At 39.9% G+C, this 11,846-nt stretch overlaps 1 protein-coding gene across 2 annotated transcripts in view; it reads left to right on the forward strand.

The window, feature by feature from the left end:
* hip1 (huntingtin interacting protein 1) overlaps positions 1–2,768 on the forward strand; it is a 43,244-nt gene extending 40,476 nt beyond the window's left edge. For both annotated transcript variants that reach the window (XM_068709219.1, XM_068709225.1), the window contains exon 31: positions 95–2,768. In XM_068709219.1, the coding sequence (XP_068565320.1) occupies positions 95–99 (5 nt within the window). In that variant the 3' untranslated portion in view covers positions 100–2,768. The remainder of the gene's footprint in view (positions 1–94) is intronic.
* Positions 2,769–11,846: the final 9,078 nt, after the last annotated feature.

Below are 11,846 nucleotides of genomic sequence, written 5' to 3' on the forward strand. Positions count from 1 at the left end.
TAAGGCAGAGGACAACCACTATAGTTTAAATACACCCCCAAATACTGTAGTAAAATCAAGTAACATTAATCCATCTCTTTCTCAATCGGCACAGGTTGAGACCTGCCAGCGCTGTCGTCCCCCTCCTCTACCAGAAGACCAGCTTCTGTCTGCCTCTTTCTATTTATACACTTTTCACCCTCTTTCCTCCTTGTTTTCTTATCTCTCTCTCTCTCTCTCTTTGTTATCGAAGCCAAAATGAAAGGTGCTTCTTTTTCTAAACCTGCTTCTTCACCCATGTCCAAGGGTTCAGCGACGGGGAGGCGTTGAAGGGAGGAACCAATAGATGTGAGGAGTGGAAGGTTTGGGGGAGGGGGAGTGCCCGACTTCATGGTGTCACACCCCTCCATGCCATGCCTCTCCTCCAGGACTGTGTTGGATGAAACGCTGTCAAAGTGAAGTGGATCCGTTCTACGGAGTATTTATTGTCTTTTTCTTGCCCGTTTTTTTAATAACGGCACTCCGTCGAGGAGTCACAATGGAGACGCAAAGAGCACAAGTTCTACTCAAGACATCCCAGGATGCACTGCACAAGGGCCAAACTCTCAGCAGTAAGAAGGACTGTTCTTGCCCCTCCCCATTCCCCAAATCATGTCTCTGTGTAACATAGATGGCATGCCTGCTCTCTTCCTAAAACAAGTGTTGTGAGCTTGTAAGGCCGTCTATCTATCTTAATCTTCCTCCCTAGTTTCTTGCTGTTCTTTCCTCACTGTGAGTTATCACCTTATCAAGTCCACACCGCTTCACTGCCTGGTTCACTGGACTTTCTGCCTTTCACCTCTCTACCATTAACGACCGTGACTGTTTACTCGAGCCGACACTATTTTTTTTTTTTCTTCTCTTTTTCTTTTAACGGACGCTTGCATGGAAACTCTTAAATCTGCTCCAAAATCAGGAGTACTTTCAGAAAAGGACATTTTTTTTCTCTCAACAGTCTTCTCCCTGTGATCTTTGAGACTGCCAACTACCTCATGCTACATCGTCGGAGGTAGCGGTGCATCGTGGGAAGGACTGATGAGAGAGAAAGTTGTTGCTCAAACTCTAGAGACGTGGGGTCATTTTTGTCATTTCCCCTTTTTTATATCGGTTAAAGGTATTAAAGGAGGTAGAGGGAGGCAAACTTCCTTTTTATATACAAAAATAAGCAACAGCAGTTAAAGCAACAGCAGTTAAAGCAACAGCGGCTAAACAAAGTTTAAGACCCTTATTGGTGCATACAAACATCGGCCACTTAAACAGAAGCAGCAGCTGTGGAGGTGCAGCTGGGATCCAGTCACATAATGGACTGCTAACCGTGTCGTCTTCTGGTAGACGGCTATCCAAGTCGTTCACTCGATTACTTCCCGGAGACGTAGTGCCAGCAGGACCACGGCGAGGATGAAAAACCACTGAGGGTTTTTTAGAAGAAAGGACTGCCCCTCTTGGCCAGAGAAAAATCTGCAGTAGCAACAAAAGGAAATCCTAAAAAGTTTGAAATTCTGATTCGGACGTCAGGACACTTACACCATCATTCATGAAATGTTGTATCTGGTTGATCAACATGATCCTGCCTCTTCAACCCTGCAGGACTGCAGTTTTATACATCCTTCACTAACTAACAGTCTGCATTGCCAGGACCACAATGGACTCTGAAAGTGTGCAGCACACGGTGACTGCAGTGTTTTCAATAGCTTCCGAAAGACCAAGTAGCTGTGTATATAAACTACAAGCCTTCTTTTGTTGGAAATAATCTTTCGCTTTTGTTTAATCTAAAAAGCATTCAATAGCATTACTTTTTTTTTTTTTTTTTTTTTTGCATCTCTCCATGTAAGGATTCAGTTTAATTGAATTAGGAATGGTGCACTTGCTAGCCACAGGAGAGAGATGTTGTTATTTAACAGAAGTTCCTACTGAGACTGATGGACTGACTTTTAACTTGTTGCCAGTGGACTGTGAGCAGACTGATCATGCCTTTGTGCAAACCATGAGATGAGTAGGCATCCGTTTGATTTCTTCTTCCTGTTTGATGACGACCATGATGATTCTCTTTGTCTCTCTCTGTGTCTTAACATACTTTGTTTTGATGCTCTGCTTCAGCTGTGTATCGAAAAAAAAAGAAAAAAAAAAAGAGGTTGTGACACTGGTTTATTTAACAGACACTGGTCAAATAGTATTTGCCAATAATTCTTAAAAACTAGTTTTAAACCACTTGCAGAAGCAGATGGGTGCTTCAGAAGAGAGACTTTGAAAACATTTTCGCATTTGAAACCACCTATCTGCTGCCCCAAGCAGGTTAAACAAACAGCAAGTGTTAATTGCATTACTGTTGGGTCCAGGTGTCTCTGTATTTAATAATGATTTTAGCTGTGTTCTGTCACTTCTTCCACACCTGGGTAGCTGTTTTCATAAAAAATTGGAATGTAAAACAAAAAAAGACATTTTATACAGTATTTCAAGTGTCTAGAAAGATGAATTGAATGCACCTTGAGGGTTGTTTGGTTGTATTTTTGCCCAAATATTCTTAATTAACCTGTCTCTCTCTCTCTCTCTCTGTCTCCTCTCTCTTGGGTCTGTGTCTGTAGTCCTACCAGCTCAGCCAGCCTTTCAAACTGCCTCACACTGTAGTCAAAGAGAAACAAATACTCACATAGCAACATTGAAATATGTCTTTGTATGATATACTAAAACTATGTTGGTGGGTTTGTTTTTATTTTTTCAGTTTTTAAAATAAATATTTCAACTCAATAATACAGACCTAGATATGACTGTGGTTCTTATGGTGTCAGACAAGTCGGCTACAGTCTGCTATCATGAAATGTAATTAGTGAAGAGGAAACGAGTTACGTCAGCTAGTTGAGAGCACTGTTATGTCTCTGCCCTTTCACCTGATGTTTTCCTCTACACGGTATTATTCTTGGAAAAGATGGATATTACATAATCGCTGATTGATAAATTACTTCAGCCACTGTTTTTTAATTAATAGACGTTGCAGTTCAGCTTTTTTTGCAGGAGATAATATGTACGTTCATGTCATTAATGCAAATGTTTTTAGTGCTGATATAATAAGATGTTTGTGTGTGCCTGAGCAAGATAAGTGGCTCGATAACTCTTTTAACCTTACATCAGAGCAGAGCTAAAATCCTAATGCACCTAATTGATTTTTTGGGTGGGCAAGATTCTTTTCCAGTAAAAGCATTGACTCATGCAGTTCAAAGTGCTCGCATTGTTTCCATTAAATTTCCAAAAAAGATATTGTAAAATTAGAGACAGGGAAAAATTGACTTTGCAGAAAGTTGTGATTTAACTCCAACCTGCCTGCTCGTCCAGCAGTAGATGTTTACGACACAAAATACCCCCAAAGCACAGACATGTTAGAGGCAAGGAGCAAATAAATCAGCCTAATTTGAAACCACTGTGCTGAGATTACAGAAATCCCTAATCTGAGCTGCTCCAGGATCAACCACATCTTCTGATAAGAGTCTTATTCCCTCGTATCTGCAGTGCAAGACTGCATTTTTATTTATTTTTTATTTAACAGGAAACAGAAAACTCAAGAAGATATATTTAGAACATTGTATTGTATTTTGGCACACTTTAATCCATCAATAACTTCAGATTGTCCTGCAGGACTTCCTGGCAGTTAACGAGCCACTCCTGCTGTCAGGTACAGGCAGACCAGGTGTTTCTCGTTAACCACCAGCGAGAGCCATAAACGTGCAAAACAGCTGAAGTTTAGAAAATCCAGTAAGGTAACAGTGTTTCAACAACAAGGCGGAACTGTTGCTGCAGAGATTCGGGTAGTTAATTACAGTGATGTATGATTTTTGAGGATTAATCAAATGTTCCTTCCCTTATCTAGAGGCGCTCAGGCAGTTGGCAGGTGAGTGCAATTCATGTTTATTAACTTCCTGGTTTGGTAGAGAAGTAGAAGTAGGTTGGGTCTGTTTAGATAGATGTCCAATTTCAACACGTATACAAAAACTATTCAGGAGTGTTTTAAAAGGCACACAGGTGTTTTCAATCAGTTTGTTTGATGTCTAATCAGTCGGTTGAGGTTGAAGGTAACGTTTGAGATTCTATAAATTATATTCGGAGCATTACTATAGTAGCAAATAAGCATTTACTATGTAAAGATATAATGTGGAGTAATATCTACCTGACAGAAAGTTGCTTTATACAAATAAAAAGAAATATAAAGCTGTATGCTTTTCCTTTTTAACCTTAAATTGTAAAAAAAAAAAAAAAAAAATACTTTACTACCAATGAGTTAATGAAATCTATAATTCATTCAAATTAATTACAACTATGGATTTCAGTAGCAGTAATTTCATACTTTATTATCCGTATTTTCCTAACTTTGTTAGCGTTAGCTTGCTGAGAGTTCAAACAGCGACGCTGCAGCCTGTCATCACAAACACATTGGAAATTCATTGAAGAGTATAATAAAGTATTTATTAATGTAATCAACCGGTTGGTGGAGAAACAAAAGCTTATCTTTATACTTCTTTTTACAGTCCATTTTACGTCATTTAATTAATTATATATATTATCACAACTGATAACATCCTCTTACATTTTATCAGTTAAGACGTTCCATGCTCTGCTCTTTTGTCAAACTGACTACGAGGAATTCTTTCTGATGTCAAAGTGACATTTGGCTGAGAAAATTGGGAAATGTCAATGAAGAGTGAAGCACAACCGACAAAATACATTCTACATATTGGTCTTAATTCTCCAGCCTGAAGGATTTGCCCTAATCTTCAGTTTCTGTCAGTTTCTTTATCACTTCATGGCCACAGTGAGCAGGCTGCCTCTGCTCTTCTTTAACTGTAGTACAGTATATGCAGTGGTGTTGTTTTGCTCTGTGCTGTTGTTTTGCCACATGGGTAATGTGGTGGGTGGTGCCTGTGAACGGCTGAGCTGAGCTATTTATAGTCTCTGCAGTCCTGAGCTCGGCCTTACAGCAGGTCTCCTGGCAGCTGCAGCAGCGTCTGCGTTCGTCTCCCCTCTGCTCTCCAACATGAGTCCAGCAGGGACCCACCAGCCTCACATGCATCTGCTTTGAATCAGCAGGTTCACTGACGGGTACAGGCTGATTGTTCAGAGTCAGTCGTGTGGACAGAAATGAACCTATAGTCGGCTGCACAGGAGGTTAATTTTGAACCTGTTAACTTGTTGTTCTTTGCTGCTGAAACAATAAATACATCATATAGAGGGCTGTGAAACATTGTGTGATCCAAAGCATTTTAATTTGTTGTTGACATGATATGACAATCTAAAATTAGCCTTACAGGAAACCTACAAAATGTTTCCTAAAATTAGTTTTTACTCTACTTCCTTATTTTTTTTTTTGTCTCTTTGAAGGTTCACATTTGTTCATTTATTTCATTAATGTGTTTTATTAATTCTTCCTTTCAAGGCCATCATGTATCCCAGATTTGATTTTATTGATCTCTGCAGACCAAAATATAATTAAAGGGCAAATGAATCTCCATCCTCTCAAGTCCTTTCTGCTCATAATTAGGTCCTAAAAATTATATTTTCGTCAAAAGTGAAAACTAATCTGTAATTGCATTAAGATCATTTCAATCTGTTTCCATTCAAAATCTACTTGTTTTCCAAGACATTTCCAGAAATTAGTATCTGTATTTTGAACAAGAAAAGAAAAGGAGATTGCTGCACTGGAATCAAGAAAAATTAAACTTTACAAATTACCTTAAACAAGAAAAGAAATAGGCTTTAAATACTTAAAATTGCACACACAAAAAAATCCCACCAATTGTATTATAGTTTCCTCAAACTACGTTATGTTATAGGTATAAACCTCCTGTCTTTAAAGCATTATTTTCTACTTGATAGCCGCTGCACAATGTGGATGGATTACAGGTACAGAGATAAAATGTGATTGTGTTCAATCCCACATTGTTTCACTGTGCACTTTAGTTTTATTCATCTTCTTAGGCTTACTAACTGGAAATAAATTGGACTTTCATCCCAATTAACACAGCTTAACTATACAGAACCATTTCACTAATGCAGAATTACTGCTGACTTAGACTGGATTGAGGTGGGGATGTTTTGATTAGAATGAATTACCTTTTCTTCAGCATCCGTTTCCCGCTAAATTTAGAGGATAGTTTTCTGGGGTAATACCTTGATTCTTGGAAAAGAAAAGAAAAATCACTTCTGTATCGATCATTTGTTCCCCACGTGTGCACAAGCTTTCTTTATACAGATTAGCTTGAAAAGCTCTTGGACACACAAAAACACATCCTGCAGCTTCTGTCCTGAGTGGTCATTGGGGGGAATCTCTTATTAGAGAGGTGGATCCTGAGCATGTAATGAGCCAAGCTGCAGACAAATTCACCTAAAAGGAACAAGCCTTGTGTTGTGAAAGCATCGCTCTTACTTTTTATGGGAGGGTTTATCTGAACAGCAAAGTGTCATCACACAGGGCCGTTTTGAATGCATTGTTTTGTGCTGGCCTTGCACATTGCTCTCTAGCGAGGCTGGCCTCGGCCTGCTTTTGAGTGCTTGATATAGATATGAGGTCACAGGGTGAGGGGGAAAAAAAGCCTTCCCCTCTCTCCGCCGGGGCCTGTGGGTACTTCTACCCGAGTAAGCAAACAAACAGGGGGCACTTTGCTTCCCTCAGGGGCCAATGATTCCCCTCAAAAAGAAGAAAGAGCCACAAAGGCAGATTTTAAACGCTGGTGCAGAAGATCCCTCGGGGATGCTTCGTAATGATCATCGATATCTGGTGCCACTTAGGTGTAGCCAACAACACAAGCTTTTAGAAGTGAGATGGCACTTTTTTATTTAACGAAAATACACACAAAAAAGATGTCCAGCGCTCTCATGAAGCAGCGGGGTGTTGCTCTTGTGCTACGAGTCAACAGACTTCAAGGAGAATGATCAAGCGTTTGTGTTGTCTCAGTGATGCAGCTGGAAAAGTAAATTAAAGCAATTAATCAGGGACAGCCCGCATCATTGCATGGCCTGTGGCTGCCGTTTGTGTTGTTTTTAACCCTCTGTGTGTGTGTGTGTGTGTGTGTGTGTGTGTGTGTGTGTGTGTGTGTGTGTGTGTGTGTGTGTGTGTGTGTGTGTGTGTGAGTGTGTGAGTGTGTGAGTGTGTGAGTGTGTGAGAGAGAGAGAGAGAGAGAGAGAGAGAGAGAGAGAGAGTGCTTGTTTGTCTGTGCATGATGGATGATCACTCTGTCAGCCATTAGACTTTAAACAGACTTCTGTGTGAGTGTGCTCCTGAACTTCTGTGTTAGCGAGGACCTTATGAAAATACAAGCAGAAACGGTTTAAAGGAATAAAAATAAAATGTATTAAAAATGTCCCTTTGTGGGATTAATAAAGTAACTATATCTATTTAGGGATATATGCTTTTTCACTTTCATGAAGAGAGTTGGGTGAGATTGTGAATACCACTTTCAAACCTGTGCAGAAAATATGACACTGCTGGAGCCAGCAGCTCTAAAGCTCACCAGTTAACATGTTTATATTTTATTTTCTTAATCTGCACAAAAAACAAAGTGGAAAAATGTGAATGGAGACCCCAGGAAGTTACTGGCCAAGAAATGGTTTTGCACACCACTCCCTGGAAAAAAAAGGCTTATTGTTATTTTTACACTTAAGTTTTTGTATAGATTAAACAAATTAAATATAATGTATTTATTAGTAATGTAGTGTTTTGTTACCTTTTGACAGAGCGAGGCTGGCTGTTTCCACCTGTTTCCGGTCTTAATGCTAAGCTAAGCTAACCAGCCTCATATTTAACATACACACGAGTGATTTTGATTTTCTTAACTAACTATCCCTTTAAGATTTTATCTTGATTTTTAGATAATTTTAAGGGGGTTGGTGGCGGCGTTAAAGATAAAAGACACAATGTACAACACTATAGTATTCACTTGTCTTACTGTAAGTTAAAAGTTGATGTATTTGTCAGTACTATTATAGTATTACATGTAAATGGTCCTTAATTAATCTCACATTAACTTTTTAAAGTTAAAAGTTAATGTATTTGTCAGTACTATTATAGTATTACATGTAAAGGGACCTTAATTAATCTCACATTAACTTTTTTCACATGTTTATATATTTTTTTTCATCTTTTGTGCTGTGGATCCTACTACATTCCCTTAATTGAAAACCTGAGATAAGCCAATGAAGTAGAGTTTAGAGCTATATTTAGGGTCCTTCTATGTATACAGTTACAATAATGTGTGTGTGTGTGTCTGCAGGCCAGAGGTAGCATGAAAGCACAAGAACCAATGCCATGTAAGGATTCAAGCGTGTCCTTATTTGCCCTCCTGTCTTTGTAAAGTGCAGCTGTGCGTGCGTGTGTGTGGGGGGCAGACTGTATCTACAGCGTTGCATGTCTCTACATGCAGACCTGATGCTGTGTTTTCATCAGCATGTCTCCCAGGATGGTAATGATCTCCTTTTTAAGTGTCAGATGCTGGGAAGATAAAGAAAAAACCTAAACCTACAATTGGCAGCTAGAAATGCCATGAATGTGAGCTTTAAACCCAGCGTGGCACAGATGTGATCTTTCCCTGCCGTCGCAACATATGTGAACATCTGTAACAAATCTAGGTCGCATCAGGGGACAAATCACGTTGGTTGTTGTTTGTCCTGCTTTGCCCATTTTGCACATCAAATTTAATCATTACACATGTATAGTAATCCAGACAGACAGCCTCTGCCCTACTTTAGTATCCGAGAGAGAGAGAGAGAGACGGACGTAAACATAGACATCAACACCGAGAGGCGTCAGGTCAATCAAAGAGACAGAGGAGGGGTGGGCATGGCAGACCCCAACTCCTCCACGGCTCTGCTTTAGGAAAAAGGGAGAGAGAGGGAGAAAGTGACGGGGTTGCTAGGAGACCTCACCCAATGCAAACATAGCACCATCTGCTGCAGTGAGATTTGGAGTGGGTTAGCCAAGTCGGACAGTGAGAGGGAAATCAGCCCAGGAGGATCATTGGAAACAACACTACAGGGGAGGACAGGGGGAGGACAGGGGGAGGAGGGGAGGGGCTAAAGGATGATAATGGAAGATAAATGGAAAGCAAGATACGAGAGTGGAGAGGAGTGGAGTGGGAGTTAGGAGAAGGGAGGGAGGGGAGGAAGGAGGAGGAAAGTAAGCATGACGAGAAGCTTGATTAATGCAAGACTAAAAGGTGACTCTTACACCCATAACCCTCCTCTGCACGCACACACCATGAGCATCATCCTTATGGAGGCGAAACGAAGCGGCTGCTGCTGATGTTGATTTTTCCATATTCGTAACAGATGATGCACTTGTTGCCATGGGGACAATGAAATGTCACCATCGGATATGGCGGTTCAGTCGTAGCAGGCTTTGTGCCCACACTATCTGGGGATGCCTGGTCAATTCACACAAACATCCACCTCGTAATTACTGTGAACGCCTCATTTTTCTCATCATCGCTGTTATTAATAGTGGCTTTCAGGAAGAATGTGATTGTCCTCAGCAAAAAGAAAACATTCACCTTTTTAAGGTCCCCATGAGTTATTTATGTCACAGACCATTTGATCTCTGTTCTCCAATCTTGCACACGCTTTTAGATCAAGACAATATATCTGTTAAAACACATTGCTCTCACAGATGAAACAAATAATTTATAAGCAAGAAAACAAACTCTCAGTTCAAAACACTGGGCTTTGATGCTCCACCCCTACTTATGGTAGCTTATATAGCTTATTGGAGCTATTATTAACTAACTTTAGATAGACATTAGGCCACAGTCCTACAAAGCCGAAACGCTGTAACTACAGTGAAGTGGGGGACAGCGTGGAAAAAATTCACATGAACTTGAAAATGGGTCAGCTAATTTATTTACTGTTCCCGAGAAAATCAATTTAGATGCTCCGTCTTAACTATCAAGTTTACAATGCCACTTAAAAATAACAGTGGCTTAATCTTAAATTCTGCACAGTTTGGCTAAGGGCCTTTAAGATTTTAGCATTTAGAATGATACCCCTTATTGTCACTTGTGGTCACCGTTAAGCAAAGCTAAAATTGCAGCATAAGAAAATAAAATGTCAACAGAATAATCTTAAATTTGGTTTAAGATGGTTTAAATTGGTAACAGAAAAGGTTAAAAGGCGGGGGAGCTTACTGAGCAGGGATGGTCTAACGATGAACGCTTCAGAAAATGTCAGCTCAAGATTTAAACATTTCTTTCAAAATATCACTTGTGGGTGAATCGCCAAATTTAATAATTAAGGTGCATCATTTAAGAGCTCCTTTAAAGTGCTCAACACTTTGAGATTTAAGGTTGTGTGAGAAGAAACAAACACTGTAGTCCATACAGATATCAAGGTGCATTTTATTAGATGAAGATCCAATGATATATAGTCAACATCAGCATCCTCCTTTACAAAAGACATTAAATTGAAACATTTTCAGTAAAAAAGTAGTATCGTACAGCCAATGTGGGGTACCAGAAAGAAAGCATGACATGACCTAAATCATATTCATTCGTTCATCGTATGGATCATAGATAAAACACAATACATTAACACTATTTACAGTCTGTAGCACAGAGGTTGACGAGAATGGTGATCCTCATGGTGAATACAGTAAATAGAATATATTCATATATTAAGATCTTTTGTTTACAAAATCATAATACATTATATATATCACAGAGAAAGGCTACCAACAACCTTGGCTTTCAGCTATACACAACCCCTTGTTTCGCAACACTTTGCCCAAGCAAAATTAGATTTTTTGTTTGGTCAATTTATTGTTGATGGGTGGGTTCTTTGGTTGTGCGGGGTTTAATGTTGCAGCCTCCGACTGAGCGATCAGCTGCTGAGAGTTCATCTGTTTAGGTTTGGTTGTAACCGGAGAGTCTTGCACAGCACTCAACATATACAGGGCAACTTCTAGAGCAGTGTTCGCAACAACGGGCAACTATGTGTGACAAACGGGGCAACTAATTTGACTTGACTCTAAACCAGAATCACGTTTTAAAAGACCTCACAGCTCAAATGGACTGAGGCGGATCTGATGATTTGTTGTATCACAGCACAAGGTTTCATTGCAACTCTGGTACACACAAAATGTTCTTTTCACAAAAAATGTGACGAGGACCGAGCACAAAACTGGTCAGAACACTTGTTTCACTTCATGCATGCGTTAACGTTGCATTCCCACGGGATGGATTCTCTCATTTGAAACTAATACATTTCCATCAGAGAATAATAACACATCCAGCACATTACGAAGGAAAGGTAGCATGAAGGTACCTGAGCAATGCTTCCCATTAATGTTACCTCAAATGTTAGCTCCAGGTGTCATAACTCAAAGGATGAATGGGGAGTATTTAGGAGAACTGAGGCGGAAGAAACAATATCTAACACTGGGACAAAACCGAAGAAGATAACGTGTCGATGCTTAAAGGAACAAAAGAATAAGCGAGTGGGTCTATCTAGTGCATTGCTTCATATTGTTGCCCAGTAGGTGTGTTATGTTTGGTGAGGGCCAGTTAGTGAAGATCAGTGTAACAGCAGTTAAACAGCAGCCATCCCAGACTGAAAGAGAGTCCAAGAGTGAAACCTTTTATACATATGCATCTACAGTACAGACCTCTGTGGTTATGTATATACCTCGTAACTTCAGTAACAAATTACTTTCTCTATTGATTTCTTTACCATGAGACCAGTCGTGCTTTGACCATTTGTTTGTCAGTTTCTTCAAATCACAATGTTATTTGCACGATAGCAGGGCTTGTTTGTATCTGACCGATCACTAGCTGTCCCCTCCTCCTCCCCCAAGCCTGCAC

This window comes from Cebidichthys violaceus, unplaced genomic scaffold (assembly GCF_023349555.1).
Source record: "Cebidichthys violaceus isolate CVI_PGR_0920_01 unplaced genomic scaffold, fCebVio1.0.p SCAF_1, whole genome shotgun sequence".
NCBI lineage: Eukaryota > Metazoa > Chordata > Actinopteri > Perciformes > Stichaeidae > Cebidichthys > Cebidichthys violaceus.